General features: G+C 39.7%; 1 protein-coding gene across 1 annotated transcript; it reads right to left on the bottom strand.

Annotated features, from left to right (window-relative positions):
• Nucleotides 1-13950: 13950 nt before the first annotated feature.
• On the bottom strand, nt 13951-21273 carry AKAP4 (A-kinase anchoring protein 4). Its single transcript, XM_011386166.1, has 5 exons — nt 21178-21273; nt 20106-20156; nt 19456-19551; nt 15103-17232; nt 13951-14106 (listed from the first exon to the last, which is right to left on the bottom strand). The coding sequence occupies exons 1-5, from the start codon at nt 21271-21273 to the stop codon at nt 13951-13953; spliced, it is 2529 nt and encodes an 842-aa protein (XP_011384468.1).
• Between the last annotated feature and the right edge of the window lie 629 nt (nt 21274-21902).

Raw genomic sequence — 21902 nt, 5'->3', positions numbered from 1 at the left:
CACATAGTCACTTGGGTTGCTTTCTTTTTCCAATGCTCTCCCTTCTTATTATCTGATCAATTAAGATCTTCCTTTTCTTGAACATACAACTTAAATCCTACCTCAGCTATGAGACCTCCTGGGCCTGCTGCAGTCTTTCTGTTGGACTCTAGCAGTGCTAGTTGGTTCCTTCATTTGGCTCAGAGAACATGTTGCTTTATACACTTCTTTCTCTCCTCAATCAGATCATAAGTATTTCAAGGGCAGGCAATGCCTCTGTAGCCCTCACAGGACAGCCTCCCCTTCTCAAGAGGTGATTCAATAATTAGTGTTCAAGATAAAACAGAAAGCCTACTCCTCCATTCATTTATCTAATACTTACTGAGTAAGCCCTGTGCTTGGGGCAGAGGATCTGGAGGATGAGAGTGGAGTCATTGTCCTCAAGGAAGCCCATAATCTTGGATCAAAACTTTACACATGTCAAATTCATAATACCATTGGCCTCTGGTTGGGGTAGAAACAATGGGATGGGGGAAGCAACAAAGGTGGCCTTATTTGACCTCAGTAATGCTCTTTTATTCATAATTTATCTGAAGAAAAAGAAAAAAAGTGTCCTGAGGGCATAAAACTGAAACAAACGTGGGAGAAAGGGGCAATTCTGACAGAGAAATTTGGAATGTGGGGAGAACAGAGGACAGGGCTTGGGACAGATAGAAAAGTATGGCCCTTCCTCTAGTCTCTCTACATCTTCAGTGGATTCTGCTCTCTTCCTGTAATTTTTCTAAATGAAAAATTTTATTCAATTAGATTGCTTCTGGGAACCAGAGAAATCACATATAATATAAAATGAATGTGTTCCCAACCCCAAGTTCAGACACAGCAGCTTTGCTTCAATGACTACCATCCCTACGTGGGTGCCTAGGGGAAGAACAAGACATATAGTGCTAACTTTCCAAACGCTCCTAGTCTGGGGATGAGACATTAATACACAAGCAAACAAGTAAATATATAATGGCAAATTGTGATAAGTACTAGGAATAAGAAATATCAAGCTGAAATAACAAGGCAGAGGGCTTACTTTAGACTTGGTATGCAAAGAGGGTCTCTCTCAGGAAGGAATACTTAAGCTGAGACCTAAAGACTAAATTTTCAGCAGTGCAAAGACTGTAGTAGATTCTTTCAACTGAAAGTGCTATCAATTCCTAGCTTCTCAAACACAGTATAGATGTTAAGAGCATGAGCTCTGAAGTCTCTAGTAACCTTGGCAAATCACTTAACCTCTCTGTATCTGGATTTCTCTATCTATAAAATGAGTATCATGATAGCACTCACCTCATAGAATTGCTGATGAGATTAAGTGGTACTGAAAGCAATTGAAACAAAGCCTGGCATGCAGTAGGCCACCAGTGCATAGTATATATTATTATTTCTCACACTGAATGCAAATATAAATGATTGTTGGATTATGCATGCCACTGTATACTTCTTTGAGGCCAATTATAGAACCACTGGCCTGGAAGGAATGCTAGAGATTATCTATTGCTCTTTTATAACTTGACACATGAGAAACCTAAGACCCAAAGGAGACAAGAGAAAGTGTATCTGAGGAAAGGAAAAGCTTGTGTAAAGTCAAAAGATATGAAAGAGATTGAGGAAGGATTTAGAGTTGCTGTAATGCCAGATGAATGAGTGTGTACGCATGTATTGGAGGGGTGGAGAGAATGGAGGAAAACTAGTGGGTAGATAAGGCTATAGAAGAAGCAAAGACAAGAATACAATGTGTTTTTTTGTCAAAGTCAGGAGTTTGAACTTTACCTAGACCAGCACTGTTCATTAAAAATGTAATATAAGCCACATATGCAGCTTTAAATTATCTAGTAGCCATATTAAAAAAAAAGAAATAAGAAATAAACAGTAACATCAACTTTAATATTATATTTATTTAACTCAATACATAAAAATATTATTTTAACATAATCAATATAAACCATTATTAATGACATATTTTACATTCTTTTCAAATACTAAGTCATTGAAATTTAGTATGTATTTTACATTTATGACACATCTCAATTCAAACTAGTCACATTTCAAATGCTCAAGAAGCACATGTGGCTAGTGGTTAGTGTATTTATTAGTACAGATCTAGGTAATGGAGAACCTTTGAAGGGTTTTAAGCAGGAGAGTGCCATGGTCTGAAGTGCGCCTCAGAGCAAGAACTCTGGTAATGAAGGCAAGGCCAGATTGGGACAGGGGTCACTCAGAATTGCCATGTATAGTTGTGCAGGTTGTATGGTACTAGGAGCATGAATGTGGCTGAAATCCAGCCCACATTCCAAGTATCAAGCCAAGCACCATGGCCTAACACTGCCAACTGAGAGGAAAGTGAGCCTTTCCCTAATTGGTCAGCCCAGAGGCAATACTTGTTTTCTCTTTTTCACAAAGCCACATGTGCTAGAGTAGCCCTGGGGAATACCAGGCTAATGTAGGAGGTATAAACCTCAGTCCACAACTCAGATGGATAAGAAATATCACATCTCTTTATAAATCAGAGTTAATTTCATTTTGAGCTCTCAATCCCATAAGTCTGGAGAAAATTCAGCCATAGATATTTTTGGGAGCTTTCACTTGGAGCTGTGCCTGAGTTCTGGGAATTTTATATATACCAGGGCATGGCAGTATGGCTCTCTAGTCATGAAATCATCTGCTCATGCTGGTTAATGATAAGATATTCATTGGCCCCATGTGCAGGGCCTTTCAGGCGTGGCAGCACTCTGATGCTTTTTGTGGAAAATCTTTGCTTATGGCCTCAACTTTCTAAATTCCCTACCTCACAACTTCTCTCTGGGGCTTTTCTCAGATGTTGCATGGAAGCCAGGCCAGGCTTTGCAACTCTGGAATCCACAGAGCTCTTTCTCTTCTCCCCTTACGCTGGGGGAATCTCTTTTTCAATCCGGAAAAATCTTTTTCTCTTTCTGTTTCTTCCAAGATATTTTTTTCTTTATGGCAAAGGTTTTCCTCCCTCTGGAGCTCAAGGATGTTGTGAACAGAAGCCAGAATGTATTGTGGGAAATCAGTTTTCTGCCTTGAACATATGCATGTCAGAAATAACATCTGTAGGTATTTATCCAGTATAAATGAGTGCTGATGGCCACCAAAAGACATGTATAAGAGCATTCATAGCAGCAATATTATTAATAGGCCCAAACTGGAAACAACCCAAATATCCAGCAACCATAAAACAGATGACAATGTAGAATGGAATATTATACAGCAGTGAGAATAAAACAACACACAACAACATGATCGAATCTCACAAAACATAATGTTGCACTAGGAAACCCGGCACAAAAAATATCATTCGGTATGATTCTATATATGTGTAAAGTTTTAAAAATGGCAAAGCCAAACTGTGGTGTTGAGAATCAGTATAGTAAAGAAAGAAAGGGATAGTATTTGAGAGCAAGTACAAAAGGACCTTTGGATGGCGGTGATGTTCTGCTTCTTGACCATGAATAGGTTCGGTTTAGGATAATTTATCAATAATTTATTGGGTTTATAACTTTGAGTGCTTTCCTGTGTGTATCCAATAAGAAGTTCAAAAAATAGAAAGTTGGAAAAAGAAAATCAAAAATATCAGCCTGTCACACCAGTTAGCTGAGTATAGCAATAGCCCAGGTGATAAAGCATATAGGCCTGAAGAATTTAAAATAGTGGACAAAGGAGGGAAAAACCAGGACCAGTGAATGATACATGTGGATATTACAGAGAGGGAGGAGTCAAAGACAATAATGGATTCAGGCTTGGACAACTGGGTAAATGACAGTGAGATTGGCTGAGATAGGGATCATGGGAAGAGGTAAGACTAGATGAATAAATAATGGAATCTGATTGACACATGATGAACTCATAGTGTCTATGAGATATTTATGTGGAGAGGCACTATGGCATGGGATTTATAAGTGAGGGCTGATATTTGACTCTGGATATGATGGAGTAAACACTGAATTTGACTATAAAACGTGTACAGAATGCATGAGCAACTATCTCCCACTGAATTTGACTATAAAACGTGTACAGAATGCATGAGCAACTATTTGAGAACTCCAAAAAGTAAATATCAGTAGGTGGATCAGAGAAGAACACTAGAAAAAAAAGAACCACCAACCCACTGGTTTCTCTAGCAACTCTTAGCACAAACTCAACACATTCTGAAAACTGGAAGTGAATACAATGGTGCAAAAGGAGATCCAGGAGAAAGCCTCTAGTTCTGGATCAATGAGCAGCAAAGGAAAATCCAAAAGCCCAAGAGAGAGTGGAGGATTTTTTTCCTCCTCTTTTTTTCTGTTCCTTTTTTTCTCTTTTTTTTTTCGGTTCCTCTGTGCCTCAGTCACTAGGAAGTCCCACGGTGGTCGTGGCAATAGTGGCAAAGAGCAGCCAGGAATGGGAACTGGCAGAAGTCAAATCTCTGAAGGAAAAAATCCTTCCTCTCAGTTCAATGGACCTGCGGATCTAAGAGGGAGGGGCCAAAACCCACTGCTTTCTTTTTGTTTGTTTGCCCCCTCCCTGTCTCCTCCCACTTGGCCCCAGTCATAGCGCATTCCCGGACACAGATTATTTCTAGCCCAAATGGCCCAAAGTCGGAACCCAGGGAACCAGAAAGAACTGAACAGAAAACTCAAGAGTGAAGAGCTCAGGAAAACGGTTCTGTGAAGCTGTTGATGAACTGTTGGGTTTATCCTTGCCTTCTGGGTGCGTTAAACTGATCCTAATTAGCATAACGAAGACTGAGACCCAAACTAAACCGTCTTGGAGAACCCAACTGACTATAACGTTTGGCGAATACCAAAGAAAGATCTGTTTAATGCTGCAAAATTTAAAAAATGCAGACTGACATTGGAAGCACAGCCCGTAGAAGGAACAAAGCAAAAATAGGAACATTCTCCATGGGCAGGGGAGTGAGGGTGACTTTAAAGGTATAGCAGGAGGGAGGTTGTGGGGAGGGGAGTGATGGAACTGTTCTGTATCCTGATTGTTGTGGTGGTTACATGAATCTACACATGTGTTAAAATTTATAGCACTGTCATCCAGAAGAAAAAAAGTCAATTTTATTGAATAATAATTTAAAAAATAAAATTAAAAAAAAAATAAGTGAAGTTTTGTTAGCCAGAACTGCCTTGGTTCAAATTCTGGTACCCCACTTACTAGTTGTGTGACCCTGAACAAGTTACCGCCTCTTTGTGCAGTCTCCTCACTCATCAAAATAGGGACAATCACAGTTTTTGTCTTCTGGAGAGTTTGTTGTGCCAAAGGTTAAATGAGTTAATGCATGTCATGTGCTTAGAACAGTGCCTTACACCTAACATATGCCGGATAAATGCTATAACAGTTCAATAGAAGAGCCTGGGGCACGGGAGATGGGTGAGAAGGCTAAAGAAATCATCATGTGAATCACTGCTGGGTGTATTTCAGTGTTTGTAACCATAGGAAGAACAGCTGCTGTAACTTTATATATTTAAGCCACCCAACCAGCCTAGCCAACCACTCTTCCTCACTTCACTCCTGACCTCCTCCCAGGTTTTATCCTAACTCTCCATCTTGGCCTCAGACCTACCTCCTTAGTTCATTGACTGGTTAGGCTCTCTCCAAACTTAAGTGCTATTGAAACTGTTCTCAGCCTTGGCTGTGGAATAAAATCTCTTGGACATTCTGTAAAACTACTGGCCTGGACTTAAAAAATGTCAATGTCATGAAAGGCCAGCAAAAAGGCTAGGAAACAGTTATAGATTGCAAGAAACTAAAAGATAAATAAATGCAATATATGGATTTTGGGGTAGAGGGGAATAGCTTTAGAGGCCATTATGGTGTATTTAAGGAAAATTGAATATGAATTGTATGTGGAAGGATGTCTTTGTTCCCAGGCAATACACACTGAAGTATTTAGGGTTGAATATCATGATGTCTGCAACTAACTTAAATGGTTTAGCAAAATAATTATTATTTCACATAATAATAATTACATATTCACAATTTTAGTCTACATAGTTAAAGCAAGATGACAATATATTAATAATTGGTGAAACTGGATAAACAGTATGTGGATACTCATTGAACTAATAATTTTTAATTATTTATTTTTTTAAATTTTATTTTATTGTTAGTTTCAAGTGTACAGTACATTGGTCAGACATTTATATAGTTTTTAAAATGACCCCCCTAATTGCTCTTTCTCTCCTCTGGTTTTAAAATTTAAAAGGGATAATAGACCATCACTTGAAGATCCTTCAGAATACACATGCCTGTGTTGTAGCCTGATACTAAGAAATCAAGACTTTCCCAGGTTTGGGCCTGGTAATCTGCATTTTAAAAATTCTAGGACCCCAGTGAAGAAGGACCACTGTGAAACTTCATCTCAGACCCACCTCTGCCTCCTCTGGTACTTGGTTTACTTCAGGACCTAAATCCTGGCATTAGTGTTCTTTGGCAATGTTGAAAGCATGTATAGCCAGCAATTGAGGGTGGTGAGAAGAGCAGTGAATTGAAGATAAATCCTGGGGTACTCCAACATTATCAGATGGGCATAAAAAGAGGATTCCATGAGGGATTGATAAGGAAGGCCCAGGGAAGTAGGATGAAAAACCCCAAAAGTATTCTTAAAGGAGGACAGAGATAGATGACAAGTCATTCATTCTAAGTGTTCCTGGTGCAGATGTTGCATCAGGATGAGGAGAACTGGGTTGCTAAATTAGTTAAGAAGTGCACCATTTGGTGCTGGAGATTTTCCTGGCAAGCTCCCTTTTTCCTCCAGCAGACAGTCTGTGCCACGGGGCTGGCTGACAAAGGCACCTGAAATATCAGACACGAGACATTTCTTTTCCAAAAACAAGGTCTCTGGGAGACAGATACTATCAAACCCCTGAGAGGAAGGTTAGCAGGTCAGGGTATTTGCCTTTGCTCATCCCTCCTGCAGAGTTCTGGGACAGGATTTATAGTTTCTGGGAGATGTTGTGTGAAATCACTTTAAGGTCAGAGAAAATATACCCATTTGTCAATTTTGGGGGTGGAGAGAGTATGGAGTCTGGAATCTACTGCTCTTAGCATCGGGCAGGAGTGAGAGTGTAGAATACAGGCTGTGAGACAAGCTACAGCCTTAAGGAAAGAAAATGAAAACCTACCACTCTCTCCTTCACCAATTGGCTCTATCACAGTTGGGATTTTCCAGCCCATCATAAGGGGCACCCTTTACTACTGCCACTTGCCCAACCAAGAGATGTGTTGGCCCAGATGTGGATATTTTTTTTTAACCTTCGCTAAAGTCCAGTGAGCCTGGCATTTAAAAAAATAAAAAATGAATGGTAAGGGAAAATAAATAAACAAAGGAGGTAAATAACAGCTGAGGAGGGCAACACTCTCTCCAATCAATCCTTTCCACAGCAGATAGAATGAGCACTCTGGAACACAAATCTCACCCTGAAACAGCCAGGCTCAAAATTTTAAGTGGTTTTTCATTGAACTTAGGAGTGAGTCCAAAAGTTTAAATGTTATATATAAGGCCCTTTGCAATTTGATGCCAGCTGACTTTTCAAGCTTTGTCACCCATCACTTCCATTCACATACTCTACACTCTATTTACCATATTTCTCCCCAGTTCCTAAACAAGCCATACTTTATTCATCTGAACTTTTTTACCTGTATGGTCACCTACCAGCCACTGAAATCAAACACAGTAGTTAAAAGTACAGACTCCAGAATCAGGCTGCTGAGTTTAGTCCCAGATGTAAGCAAGTTTTTGATCCTCTCTGCCTTCGTTTCTTCAGTCGCAAAATGGGGCTACCAATAAAAGTGCTATCAGAATCAGATGAGAGGCCTGGCACAAAGTCAGCACACAATACATGTTAGCTGTTACTCAACAAACAATGATTGGCTAGATGCCCAATAGGTGGAAGGACTTTCATATCTATTTATTACATGATACTTACATTCTAGAAGAAAGGCAGACTCATTAACAGGACTTTATAATACAGTGTGATCAAAGTGAAAATACAACTGAGTGAGTCAGAAGGAGCAACTCATGTATTCTCTCCCTTCCTCAGCTGGATTCACTGCAGATTTTACTTCAAATTCAGTTTTTAGCCAGGCCTTGAGGCTTGAGGAAAGTAATTTCCAACCTAGGGTTGGTATTCAGACTTTAGGCACCAGTATAGCCGTACTAGCTGTTAAAATGTCAAAATACTTTTATACTGATTATCAAGTGCCCTGAGCACCTCAAGTATTCTGACTCTCAGGAGCACTGACTGGACACCATCAGGGACCACCATTTTTCATCCTGGGGCACATGGATGCCAGCTTGTCTGGTGTTGTTCTTTTGCTCTGGTACAACCACCTTATCCCCCACTCCAATGGTAGAGACTTGGCACTGTGAGCAAATGGGAATTACCAGTTTGCTCTGCCAGGAGTGTATTTTGATAATCACCTCTCCTTACACTTGGGGATATTGCCTGTTCCATGAGTCCCAGGAGCTTGTTGAGGTACTTGCTTCCTTGAAATAGCTTTTGGCCTTCTTCTGGGCCATGGCTTATGCTTGTAATACCTTTTGGAAACCTGTGTCTATCCACCAGCCTGTATTCCTTCCAGCCACCCCCACTCCAGAGGTTCCTGTCACCTCCTAGATATGCCAACTCCATTCTGTCTGTATTATCTGCACTATACCAGGACTAACCCTGACATGAAATTATGGACAAGGTCCTCGTATTCTGTGGGAGCTTTGGCAGTAGAGCTATCTGTATTTGAATCCCAACTCTACCACTTCCAAACTGTGTGAACTTGAGCAGATTACTCAGCTTTCTTGGTCCTCAGTTCCTCGCCTGCAAAATGGGATAATATTAATACCTACACTCATAGGGTTGTTGGGAGGATTTAAAGATATAATAGTGAAAAGCACTTAGAAGAATGCCTGGCACGTAGTACAAGCTCAGTAAATGTTAGATATTCTTCTTATTATTTTACATTGAAGCTTTAATGGGCAAATTTAGGCATATTTTCAGCTTGCTTGCCTCCTTGATCTGTACACCACCTCCAGAGAGGTAGAAATAAAACATATTGATCAGCATCCCAATTTTTGAGGTGAAGAAACTGACACTTGGCTTATTAAGGGATTAAGTGATATTAAGTGGCTGTGGTGAATGATAAATTTTCTGATTCCCTAATTAATGTTATTTTTTCCCACCAGGGAACACTGAAATAGGTGGATCATTATTCATTAAAACAAAAACAAAAACAAAAACATTTATTGAATGGCTATTATGTACCAGGCACTGCTGGGCACTGGGGATACAGTAGTGAAACTGGCAGACAGGTCCTTGTGCTCCTGAAGTTACCATTCTAGTGGGAAGAGATAGTAAAAAAGCAAGTGAGTAATAATAAACAGGATATATTAATGAGTGTGATGACAGTAAAACAGGGTGATGTAATAAAGAGGAACTAGGGGAGATCAGATGGTGAAGGAAGGCTTCTCTGAGGAGGCGGCTTTCATGACAAGAAGGAGTTGAGTTGGAAACCTTTTCTTGGATATGTAGCTGGGATATGGGAGGGAAGTTCTTAGAAAGAGGAGCTTCCAAGGTCCTGCTCTGGGCCACCACCAATGGAAGGAGCAGGAGGAAAGGCTGCAAGTTAAGAGCGGCTCAGGGCCCAAAGTCAGAAAGACTTGCTAAATTGGAAACATTCTTTCTGGGAGGCAGAAGAGCAAAGAAACTTGTGAAGGGGATTTTTTTTTTCCTGCGAGTATTTACTACGTTTAACTATATTTTTAAATAAAATTTATTAAGATATAATTTAGATAGATTAACATTTCCTAATTTTAAGTGTACAGTTTGATGAGTCTTGAGAAATATATACATACACCTGTGCTAAACGCCTCCCCTATTAATGTATATTGTTTACATTTCCATAACCCTAACGTTCCCTTGTGTCTCTTTACAGTCAGTTCTAGTAAGATATTTTGTAGAATGTACTTCAGTTTGAGTTTATCTAATGGTTTCTCAATATTACACTAGAGTTATAGGTTTTTGACAAGAATGTCATAGAGATGAAGTGCTCTTCTCTTGACTTCATGTCAGGAGGTACATTATATCTATGTCTACTGGTGATATTAACCTTGATCACCTAATTAAGGTGTGACTGGTATGCTTGTCCATTGTAAGGTTACTATTTTTCTCTTTGTAATTATTAAATATCTTGGGGAAAATATCCCATAAAAATTTAAATTGGCATTATATAAAACCTATATGTTGAATTAGAGTGTTGTTTCATTTTATTTAGTTACCTAGTCAGGAGCATGATCCATTTTTTTCGTTATCTATTTTCCTTTTTTTCGTTATCTATTTTCTCATTCATGTTCTATGGTTTTTTCAATAAACATGAATTCTGAATTAATAGGAAGACTGTGATAAAACGGAAAGGAGCATAGTATTTTACATGAGGCAAACCTGGATTTGAATCCTAACTTTCCCATTTACTGGTCAGATGACCTTGAAAAAATCCTTAAAATCTGAGCCTCTAATTTCTCATCTGTAAAAGCAGCTAACAAAACCATAACACATATCACAAGGTTTTTGATAGAATTAAAGCACCTAGTAGTTTCTGGCACCCAGTAAGTGATCTGTAAATGTCATATCTTGCCTTCCTTAATACCCGAGTGTTTAATATTATTGTCATTATTACAATTAGACTCCTATTTCTGGTTGGGTGGCTCTAGGATATAGAAACTCAATAGATTTTTAGATGTTTTTTTTTATGCCTGACACCACTGAAACTTTAGTGCAGGGGTACTACATTTTTTACATTTCTGAGTTTCTGGAGAGAAAGCAGCTGGGATTGTTTCAGTTGATGGCAAATTCTTACAGCTCACTAGTATCTTCTATACCTTTGCAAAATTCCTTCATTACCTCTGGTATTTGGGGATTTGATTTTCATCGATGTACAAATGTATCATTTGCAAAAGTGTCATCTTTATATTTCTATCTCTCATATATTCCTACTTTTTACTTATTTTTCTTCTTTCATTATTAGTACTATTTTAAAGTATAATTTTAACAGGGACAATCTTGTGTGGTTCCTATTTTTAACCAAAATTAATCTAATATGAGCTTTTGTTTGGAAAGATGTGCTTATGTTAAGCAAAAGAGAAAATACTACAATACTCTTCTCCTTACCCCTGATTTTTTTAAGGTTTAAGTGAAACTTTTGTCTTTTTTCCCCCTTTGCTCCAAATTGTATTTTCTTTTCTAAACATGTTTGATTTGTTCCCTTCTTAAGTCCTTGAGGCAGGGATTTAATTTACTGTTGCTTTTTTGTACTGATATAGGCTTTCAGGACAATACAGTCTCTAAATACTGCCTTGGCAATCTTCCATAAAGTTTTACTCCCATAAAATCAGTCTTATCCTTTTGTCTCAAGTTCCATTATGGTTTGGCATGTCATTGTTACTGATCCTCTGTTACAAATTTTGATATTTTATCATGGATTTTTTTTTGCATTAATTTTGATTTTTAAAAATAGTGCATTAAATTATTATTTATCTCGATTGCTGAGTTTTTTGGTGTCCTCTGAAATTTTGTCCCGGAGGCAAGTGCCTCTCTCACTTTACCTTAGCCTAGTCCTGGTCCCATAGTAGCCTCCCAGAGAGAGTTCTGCTTTCAACTTCCTTTTGAAATAGAGGCTCGATGTTCAGAGAAAATAAAACTGTCAGAGATATCAAACCAGTTACACTGCCTGTCAGGAGATAATCATGATTTCCCCTTCCTTCTTCTCTTGTCGTCTCTTTCCTATGACATGTGGGGCTCTCAGCTCAGCAGAAGTCCCTGTTCATTTCTAACTATTGGCATTGAGCAAGGCCACATTGCTAATAGGATGCCTGAGATCACTTCTCCATTTAGAGAGGTGAAAGGCCAGGGCCTCACCCTCCAGGGATAAACCCCAAGGAATGTTGAGCTGCTCCAGACTCCTGTCAGGACCCATTGTGGCCCCAAACATTCCTTTCTCTGCTGGAGTCTGGCAAAAATCAAGTTTCCCACCCTGATCGTTCCTTATCCACACAGGTTTCCCTGAGAAATTATGGAAAAGAAACTCTTAGAATCCTTAAATGTCAGAACTGGAAGGGCCCTTAGAGATCATTTTTGCCCCAACTCCCTCATTTAACAGTACACATTACTTCCGGTGCTCTATTTCTATGGTCCAAGGAATCCCAAAGGCTGCCACATAATAAAAATCAGGAGCAAGTCAAGAGCCAAGTCAATCAAGGAAGTAAACTACTATGGGCCCCAGCTGTGCTCAGGGAGTATTGAGTCATCAGAAATGCAGCCTTGGCCCTGGGATTTGTTTATTAAGGATTTTCTTCAAGGACAAAGAGAAGGATCTGTGGTTGCTCAACTCCAAAGCTTTTTCACGGAGTCGGGTACGACTGGAAAAGATTTGATTAGCTTTCATCCTGGCTGGGGAGTTTCGTTTTAAAGTCCTGATTTGAAGGGGCCTGCCTTTCCTTCTGATTGTTCCAGACATTGTGAAGAAGCTGGATAAATTTGCCCCCATGCCTCTTACCTCCTCCTTAAAGTGTCTCTGGGTTATATTCTCAGAGAATCTTGCTTTCAGTTTGAAAATGTATCATGAGCACTTGCAACTATGTTAGGATGGGCTTTGAAAGGTACAGCTTCCTTCACATATCTACATTTGTAACAAGATTTGCCTTGTGAAAAGCATTATGTCCATTCCTCTAGTTTAATCTCTAAACAGCAAGGATAATTTTAGCTACTTTGTACAGATGAAGAAACAGGCTCAGAGTCTAGGTGACTCTGTAAGGCCATGCAACTAGTAAGAGGCAAAAGCTTTGACTTTTGAATCCAAAAGGATGCTATATCCTGTAATTGTTCTCTGCAAAGCCACATGCTCCTCAAAAGTGCCAAGGTATGCCATAGCATATTAGCTAACAAAGGACCATCAGGTTGAAACCACTGTCTTGATCTGATTTGCAGTGAATTCTAGCATTGTGATTGACTTCTAAGAAACATAAAACAAAGCTAGGAACTTAGTACTATTATTAAAGGAAACATTGGGATTCACATAGATTGGCTATGAGGAATTTACCATTATATAGCTTTCCTCAGAAAGTTTTTTGTCTCAGACTAATGAACGACAAAGAAATTTTATCAATTGAAGGAAATGACTTAAGGAAGCTTTATTCACACATTAGGGGAGGATCAGATTCCATTGTAGTTCTGGATAGTAAATATTAAATAGTCATGGCTAAATAGTAAATACTAAATAACCTTGCTCAGTGAACAGTGAGGGTATGTGTGTGTGTGTGTGTGTGTGTGTGTGTGTGTGTGTGTGTGTGTGAAGGTAGGGCAGGGGAACAATATCCATGGGTAATACACACATCAGTTTGTCTTTTGTCTAAACTATCCCATCTTCAAACTCTTTAATAGAGACCAGAAAGATGAATCCTTGGGGTTAGAAGGGAGATTATCAAGTTATGTATGCAGAAACAGGGAGTCCACAGGTGGCAAACTCAAAATAGATTGTGAACTCAGTCTAATTGAATAAACCAGATTACTTAGGGACTTGGACATGGGTTATATCACTGTGTCTTGGGTGCTCAGAAAATAACTCAGGGTTAGAGATATCTGGACACAAGTCCAACACTGTATCACCATTCCTTGGAATTGGACCCATTCCCCTCTTTTGCCTCAGATATATCTGATCAAGAAAATGATGACACATTTTTAATGTTTTTTTTTTATTCTTTTGTTTCCCAGCTTATTGGACACCCTGTATTACACAGTCCAACTGCTCAGATGTATTGAGAAATACATTCGTGTTGCATGTTGTTCAACAGCCTAATGGAGAGGATGCCCAGCTGGGATGGAATGCTGCTAGGGGTGGGGGAGTAACTGAAGAGGAGTCAAAGGTGGTGTTAGCTTAAAGGTTAGTAAGCAGCCAGTCTAGCAATTGCTTTCTAGCAATGTTGCCCACGGCTTCATCCAGTTGTCGTTCCTTGGCAAACTTCATGACCTCTTGAAGGAGATCTCCTACACTGTACCCCTTATCTGCTGCTTTGGCTGAAACTTCAGGAAGCTATGGAGAGAGCAGAGATAGCTTGAGTCATGTGATGCTTTTGGAGAAGGGACCCAGATGGATAAAGTGAACTGCTTCACTAACCCACCTTTCTACTCATGATGCTAGGATTAGAGTAAAACCTGCCACAAAACCAGGACTGGCTTTCTTTTCTTCCTTGACCCTCCTCTAATGACATAGATAAAAATGACAAAGGTACTTTCTTTTTGAGCTTCAAAAAACAAACTCCGGAATCACTTGTGTTCAGTAAATACTTCTCACCAGATGATGGGTCCTTTAGTTAGTCTATGCTGATTACTAGGTGAAGGTTAAGAGTTGCCATTCCCCCACCTCCCTGAAAAAATATGAGATTGGAAGTAAGGAGGATCAGCTGGGCTCAGGTCCTGAACTGAAAATAATTTGTTTTGGTATTTTATTTCTCTGGAATCCATCAAATGTAGGAAATGAAGCTATGTGTTGAGAGAGAGAGAGAGAGAGAGAGGGAGAGAGAGCGAGCGAGCTCACATGTATATGAATGTTAGTCTCCATGAGAATGGGGAGCAGGGCCAGGACTGGAGTGCGATAAGTGAGGTGCTGAGGGCAAAAAAAAACAAAGAAAACAAACAAACAAACAAAACCCATGGGACACCTGTAGGACCTATGAGTTTGGAGAGGAGCTCCCTTTTTCTTTTTTTCTCTCTCTAATTCTTGGAGGGCCTTCAAGCTCAAAACATAAGACATAAAAATTGATCCCCAATGTTTTACCAAATAGTTTAAAGGACCACTGATAAAACAGCTAATCTTGCTTTCTTCCTTTTGGCCAAAATGTTCAGGTCTTGAAGTATCCAGAGCCCCACTCACTTAATGGTCTACCACTTTTGTGTCTTTTTATGAGGTGAAAGTAATTCATAAGGCATATGGTTAAGAGCAGACTTGAAAAAAAATCAGACCACTATTGAGCTCTAAAGACAATGTTGCACTTCTAACCCTCTTTCTCTGTGTCTTGTCATTGCTTACCTTCTCCAGCTGTCCATCATCATCTCCCATGAAGTAGAGCATAGGCACGTTAAACTGGGAGGCTGCAATCCACTGCAGGACAGCCTGGAGCTGCTTCTGCAAATTACTTGTTGAGCACTGATTATTGACGATGACTTCTGGCCCAGGAGAATCTTGATAGTTACGTGACATTGCACCTTCGTGACCACATCTGGGGCCACCAGCTTGGTAACTGAGGTTATTTGCCAAGGCTGCTTGTTCTTCCAACTCGGCAAGGGCTTCCCCATTGTTGCTATATTTAGCCATAATAAGGCACAACTTCATCACAGATTCTACCAGTTGATCGATGAATTGCCGGTTCATTTGCTTTATCCCACTGAGAATGTCAAGTTCTTGACTGTCATGAGATTGTTCTTCTCCTCTCTTTGTCATGGAAGTCGCTTTGTTTGATTTGGGCTCAGAATGCTTGTTCTCACTTTCAGATAGCTCGTCACAGTTGAAGGGGCTCTCACTGAGCAGTTTTTGAATCAGTGATAGAACAATGTTTGACATATCCAACTTCTGGGAGTCCACCTGTTGAGTCTCCTTTAGAGAGGTAGATGGCCCAGGAGCTCCACGAGATTCTAGGTGTTTCATTGAAAGCGCCTTGGCACTTTGGCCACATCCGCTCTTTTCATATTGGGCACTCTGAGTCATATAGCTCATGGTAGAACCAGGACAGTCTTCTTCAAATGTATCTTTGCCCTTGGCCTGCTGGGTCAGGTGGTATTGGATCAGCATAAGGGCAGAGACAATTAAGTCCTTTGCCAATGAATCTGTGGAAGGGCTAATATTTTCTCTTTTTTCTTCCTTATTGGTGCATGCTTTGCTAGCCATTTTGCCTTGGTTTCCTTGTTTTTGGTTCCACATAGTCAGGCTCTCCTTGAGAATATGTTCACCAACTTTTTCAGCACTGGTCAATGACTTGCACGGATCTGGTTTTGTTTTGCCCTGGTCCTTCCCCTTCATCTCAGCTTTCATGGTGGAGAATTCGAGACTTTGATTCTTGCACTTAGAGTCATGGGATCCGGCTTTCAAGGATGCATACGACAGACTCTGCGATTTAATCTCCTTCTTTTCACCAAGAAGAGCACTGACCAGGCGCTTCAGCATGGCCTCCATGATATCTGCAGCGTTTTGTTTTCCATGGTTGAACAGATTCCTCTTGACAGCTGAGACAAAGTCAGAGTCAGTCATCAGGACCCCAGTGATATTATGCAGGTTCTTCATGCAGGAGTCAATCAAATCGGACACAATTTCCTTGGTGTGTTTTAACAACACCTTCTTCAGGACCACACAGGCAGGAATTGGCTTCCCAGAGGTATGCACTTTCAAGGTCTTCATGACAGAAACCATCATGTCAGATGCCACCTGATTTGCATAAACCATGAGTCCTTTGCTGATAGAATCTGCAAATTCTTTGCTGTCTCGTTGGTACATCTGTTTGTCTCCCCCCTTGTTCTTGTTGGACAATTCACTATACAGAAATGTTTTCTGGCCACCTTCCCTGCACTCCTCACCAGTGCCCCGCATTTCTGCAGAGGTCGTTTCCAATGCGTCGTGGGTCATTTCAGAAGCAATCTTGCTCACAACACTTCGGGGGCTGTTTTTCCCTTTGTCCCCAGTGGGTGGATAGATTGAATGATGAAAACATTTGCCTCCATTTTCTAATTTCTCTTTGATTTCCTTACGGGCCATCTGGATTACCAGAGAAGATAGTCGGTTGACATAGAAGGAAAGATCATCCATAGAACATTCTCCCTCAGGAGAGATTACTGCCCTCTGAGAGTTAGGAGATTTTCCCGGAGGGGTGGAAGGACTCTGGTTATTGTTGGTGTTTTTGTCTGCTGCTATTTCTAGACGTAGGCTTTGAGGTCCTTTGGCCATATAATCTATGTTCAGTTGATCGGCATAGACGCGGTAGCAGTTTCCAGAGGGTAATTTGTGATGTTCATCCTCTGCGTCTCCTACTTTATGTTTACAGCTAGAAGCTGAGGGGCTCAGTGCATGTTGGAAACCCAAGGCATACTTCTGGAGATCATTGAGAAGCCAATTTAGAACACTTATAGGATCAGAGGGAGCTTGTTTGAAAAGGCACACAGAGCCCTCCGTCTAAAAAAAGAAGAACACCTAAGAGTTTGGGTAGGCTACTTCTTTATTTTATTTAGAAGATATATCTTTCTAAACTTCACAGATTAAGGATTTGACCTTTAGAATTTGCATGGACACATAACATAATTATATCCATTAATAGACATTCAAGCACAAGTGGTAGCAACAAAAGCTCAGAGTATATACATTTGAACACTTAATTATATGCAAGTGTTATCAATATGTTTTTCAATTTCACCTGAGTATGTGCGCTTATCTCAATGTGTCAAAAATGTGTCAATGTATCTGTTATGTGTGTATGCATAATATAACAATTCATGAGTGAAAACATCTCAGTAGATGTGAGAATGCCAGCTTGTATTATTAGGGTGTGAAAATGTACCTGTGTGTGTGAATATATGTGTATGTCAGTGCACATGTATGAATGACTATACATAAGCATGTGTAATAATGTGTTGACATCAGTATCTATTGTATGTCTACTGTATAGGCCAACATGTACATGTTAGTGTGTATTTTGTACATGTGTGTGAATGTAAAATGAGTGTGTGTCAATGTGTTTCTGAATATGACACAATCTGCAGATATAAATCCAATAGCATGTATCATGCAGCTATAAATGTATTTTTATATGTTAAAGCATAATTTAGGTGATTGTATAATGTCTATGTATGTCAATAAATTGGGTATCAGTTTATTATATTTATATGCTTGAGAATATGTCAGTGTTGCACACATCCTAAATGTTAGAGTATGTGTGTAAATACATGAATAGGAATGTCATTGTATTTGTGTCAATGTGAGTATCAATGCACACAAACACGTGTGTTAATGAATGTGTATCACTTTAAGTTTGAATATGTATGTATCAATATGAGGTATATTTATAAATGTGTATGTCTATGCCTGAGTCTGTATGGTCACTGTGTTTTGATCAAGGCTCATGTGTGTTAACATGTGTGTATATGTTTATGCATGGTGTGCATGGATGTGTATATGGATGTTTATGTATGTCACATGTGGGCAGGTCAATGCATTTGACTCTGAATACCTTTGTATGTGTATGTAAGTCATTGTTTATGGATAAGTCAATATATATATGTAAGTTATAAGAATGCTTGTGTGTGTTTTCCAGTATCACATGTAGCCAGGAATGCGTGTGTATCACTTTATGTAAATTTACGTGTATCCATGTCTGGATACGTGTATATGTATTTGTACACATCTTCTACTCAGTGCTGAATACCATTGCCCTCTTCGCCCCTTCCATTGCTTCATCTCCTCTTTTCACTGAATTCCTAGAAATGTGAAGTCATGATAAGATCAACTTTTTACAAATGGGCTTAAGTTAGAATCATGAATAGCTGTATTGTTTGTAGGAGATATGGGCTGCTCTTTTAAAAACAGGTATAATTTATCCCTTTCTTAAGACTCCAAAATGAAGTTGCCCCCCACAACTGAATCTAAAACTCTTTGAACAATATTTTGTAAGTGCTACTCTCATCATTCTAAGATATTTTGGACCAGACTGTTGTTCCTGGTTATAGCATGAGCCCAAGGACACAGAACAAGAAATATTTGACTCCTGTGTTATAGCCAAATATCTTCAACATCAGGCACTCCAGGTGTGTAGGACTGTGAAGATGACTTGTCATGTGCTCTAATGCCCACCTCAAACCAGAGCCTAAAAGATATAATTTAGGATATTTACACAAAAACAAAAGGATTCTGTGTGTGACAGTGGTGTGCAAGTCTAATCGCTTTTAATTTTATGCTACCTGACAGCCTGGGTGATCTCTTAGACAATAGAGTGGGGACCAGGCAACTACAGTTCTTGGTCATTGTGGATTCTCTAGGCTCCATATCCTTGTTCTTTCTTGTTAGACGCCGGGCAATGTGGTACACGCAGTCCATTATAAGGCAACAAAAACACTGCAAAGGATCTTATCTTTGTTAGGATAAGGATAGCAAGATACTGTTTGGAGTACATACCTAAAATCAGGAAAGGGCATTCTGAGCCTCAGTGATTAATGACATTGTTAAGTACCTAAGCATTAAACTTACCGTAGTTCTGAATTTAGGCCCGTGCTCTCTAGAATGTCATAGTATTCAAATTTATGGTCCTGTTTGACAATAGTTCTCTTATTATCTCTGAAACAGAGTCCCCAGACTCAGCATGAGGCTCTGGGAATTAGAAAGGGTAGACTCAGGGGCTAAGTATACCTTTGACTGGTCTTGCTTCTCAGTATCCTTGATCACAATAATTTCTTTTTCTTCCAGATTCTCCAGTGTTAAGTTACCTCCTGAACCACTAGCATCCTATGGAATTAAGGGGTGAGATTCTTATGAATAGTTGCATTTTGAGACTTCTCCAAGCTGCCCCCTCCCCTGCTACCACTTCAAAGCATAAATGCCATGTTTCATTATCTCTTCTCCTTTTGAAGGTGAAGTAGGCTAGTAATGTTAGCTGGTTTTTGAAGAAAGAGATATTTTCCTCTCCACAAATTACTACTCCTCTCCTCCACCCCCCGCACCAGGAGGTATTCACAAAGTCATTAGTTTCAGGAATCATGTTTCATTAAATATCTACATTTTGGACAGTTTTTTCACTGTTATGATATGCTATCTTCTCTGCTTTAGTTCTTTCAGCCTTACCAGCAATCCAAGTGGCTTCTAAAATGAGATTTGGTATTAAGAGTGACAATAAATTCTCAATCAGGGACTCTGGGCTCACAAGAATGATGACTTCCCACCTAGTCCACTCCATCTTTCCATTTTCTGCCACAGCTTTTCCCTTTCATTATGCTTTCACTGATAACCCTCTCAACAGTTTCCCACCCATTCAAACTCTGAGGGGAGCAGAGAATACCCACCTTGGAATCTTTATCTTCCACATTCAGGGTGGACACATCAACAAAACATATCTGCATCAAATTAGGAGGATGATTTTAGAAAAATTCCAGAGAAAACACTGTAATTTCTCTTTCTGAGAAATGATAATAGCACCTACCATATAGGGTTCTTGTGAGGATCGATTGAGATAGTTTGTATAAAGCTTTTATCAGAGTATCTATACATAGTAAGTACTCAATAAATGTTATTAGATTAGTATGTTAGCATTGGTGTATTTCCTAGATGAGAATACCTACATGTCAAAAAGGACCAAAATACAATATCTGCATTTATTGAGAAAACAGAAGAGAGGTGGCTTGCCCAACTGACACAAACTCAAAGGTGGAACTTGTATTTGAACTTGGTTCCCTGGCATCTAGTTTAGACCACTTTTTTACTACACTGGCATTCCTCAAATGTGGTAATTTTACTATTGATGCTATAGAAAACTTTAGGTGGTACCTGGATAAATATTTCTGTGTTTAATAGGTGCATTTTTATTGTTTATTAGGAAAAATACATACTAGAACATCAAACCTATGATATAATAATATTGTTTAGAGTGATAATTTTCATATGTAAGTCAATTTTAAAAACATTACAGAATATGATAATATGAGTGGTACTTGATAAAAAATGTGAAGTACTATGCAAATTGCTCGAAGTTTGAGAAACATAGCATGAAGTATTTTGCCCTCCCTGGGGGCGTCCCACTTTAGTGCAACTTACTGGTAGCTAGGTGATATTATTATGACTTCGAAGGTTAGGTAATAGAGGCTGGAAACTAGGCAACGACCTTTCCTCCCACCCCTGAGGTGGCCCCCAGTCTTCCCTCCCCAGCTCTTTTACATCACTCCTCATTCTGCCCCTCCCTTGATTTGTCCCTGTGTGATGTGTAAGCATACTGGTCCCCCACAACCACAGGTTTTATTGAGCTTGGTCGCTTGGAGAAATGATACTATCACCCTCCATTAGTCTATCCTGGGTTCCAGGATATCTGTATCCATATGCCAATCCTTTCCACTCCTTGGTAGAAGTAATTTTGTATCTTACTAGTTTCCGGTCCTGTTCTCGCTGTCCTTTTGGGCTATAGAGATCAACCTTGCACACGCCCCTGCGGCTGTGTAACCAGTCAATATTATCAGACATCTGGAAAGAGAAAGAAAAGTAATCCGAAAAGTATATATATGCTTTTTAGAAACTGGCTCAGTTTGGATAATCTCTAGAAGGCTTCCTGAAACTCATCTTCGTTTCATATAGGTTTAGGCTAGGAACTGGTGGGGTGAGCAGTGAGGAAAGGACACTCTGAAATGTTTGAACTTGATGATCAAGATCATTATCTTTTAGCACAATTCGTAGTTTCCTTTAATTTAGACTCCCCACACCAAGTATGTGGAATCATGGCAGTATCATTTTGACTTAGGAGAACACCATACATGAAAAATGGCAGGCTGGGAAGCAAATTTAAAAGAGGTCTAGAGACTGTGGGTATTAAATTTAGTGATTTACTTCTACCCTTCCCCTCTGCCCCTTTCTTTCCCCTCCCTTTTTCACTCCCTCTTTCCCTCTCTCTCTCCTTTCCTCCTTTCTCCTCTCTTCATCCTTTCCTTCTTTACCCCATCTCTCCTTCCCCCTCTCCATTCTTCCCTCCCTTCCTCCCCCCTCTTCCTCCTTCTCCTTTCCTCCTGTTTCTCTCTTTTCCCTCTCCCTTCCCTCCTTGCCCCTCCCCTTTCTCTTCTCATTCCTCCCTTCCATCTTTTCTCCTCCTCCTCCTCCTC

The sequence above is a fragment of the Pteropus vampyrus genome, unplaced genomic scaffold (assembly GCF_000151845.1).
Source record: "Pteropus vampyrus isolate Shadow unplaced genomic scaffold, Pvam_2.0 Scaffold970, whole genome shotgun sequence".
Classification (NCBI taxonomy): Eukaryota; Metazoa; Chordata; class Mammalia; order Chiroptera; family Pteropodidae; genus Pteropus; species Pteropus vampyrus.
Note: the sequence above shows the minus strand (reverse complement) of the source record. Positions and strands in the feature narration are given on the sequence as shown.